At 37.9% G+C, this 657-nt stretch overlaps 1 protein-coding gene across 1 annotated transcript; it reads left to right on the top strand.

Moving 5' to 3' along the window:
• Nucleotides 1-208: 208 nt before the first annotated feature.
• Smp_173360 (hypothetical protein) lies at nt 209-388 on the top strand (the record flags this gene model as incomplete). Its single annotated transcript, XM_018794116.1, has 1 exon — nt 209-388. A coding segment is annotated over one exon (180 nt), but the record flags the coding sequence as incomplete, so codon positions are not given.
• Nucleotides 389-657: the final 269 nt, after the last annotated feature.

The following is a 657-nucleotide window of genomic DNA, read 5'->3' as shown; positions in this document are numbered from 1 at the left end:
ACATCATAAGACAGTATCGAAACAAGTGTGTCTGTCACAATTGCTGGGAATGATTTCACACTATGGTAAAGTTAAGGCTCAGTCAAGTACTGAGATAACACTATGGAATCAATAAAGTGAAGTATTTTACCTTTTCAACCAAAAACATTCAGGGTTCGTGTAGCTGAAACTAATATTTAGAAAAATTAATCCTACACATTTTTTACAGAAATGGCCTTCATCGCTCTCCTACTATGATGACGAGTTGGAAGAAGAGACGTTAAAAGAAGACGATGGAATCAAAAATATCGTTGGAGGTCTTCACCAATTATCACTCCCGTGTTGTGATGGCAAATCGAAAATAAGATCATCAAGACAAGAAACCGAACATGTTATAGGCGGTATCTGAATTTTTTGTTAAACTCATGTTGTAAAACTATGTCCCGGATGACCTAGGCTTGACATATCCAGGAGATTCATTTACTCACAATATCCACGTTTACATATTAATGAATGTGCTTTAATGGTTGATCTAGAATTCTGTTCAGTTTGATACGACAGTTCGGCCGATTAGTTAATTGGTTTTTATTCTTTTTGATTTTAGGTTGTATGACAGGCTTGGCTGTTGTAGGGGGTGTAGTTTTGGGAGCGGCTGCGCTGTTCGGTCTCGGACTCGCT

Source organism: Schistosoma mansoni, chromosome 1 (assembly GCF_000237925.1).
Source record: "Schistosoma mansoni strain Puerto Rico chromosome 1, complete genome".
NCBI classification, from domain to species: Eukaryota; Metazoa; Platyhelminthes; class Trematoda; order Strigeidida; family Schistosomatidae; genus Schistosoma; species Schistosoma mansoni.
Note: the sequence above shows the minus strand (reverse complement) of the source record. Positions and strands in the feature narration are given on the sequence as shown.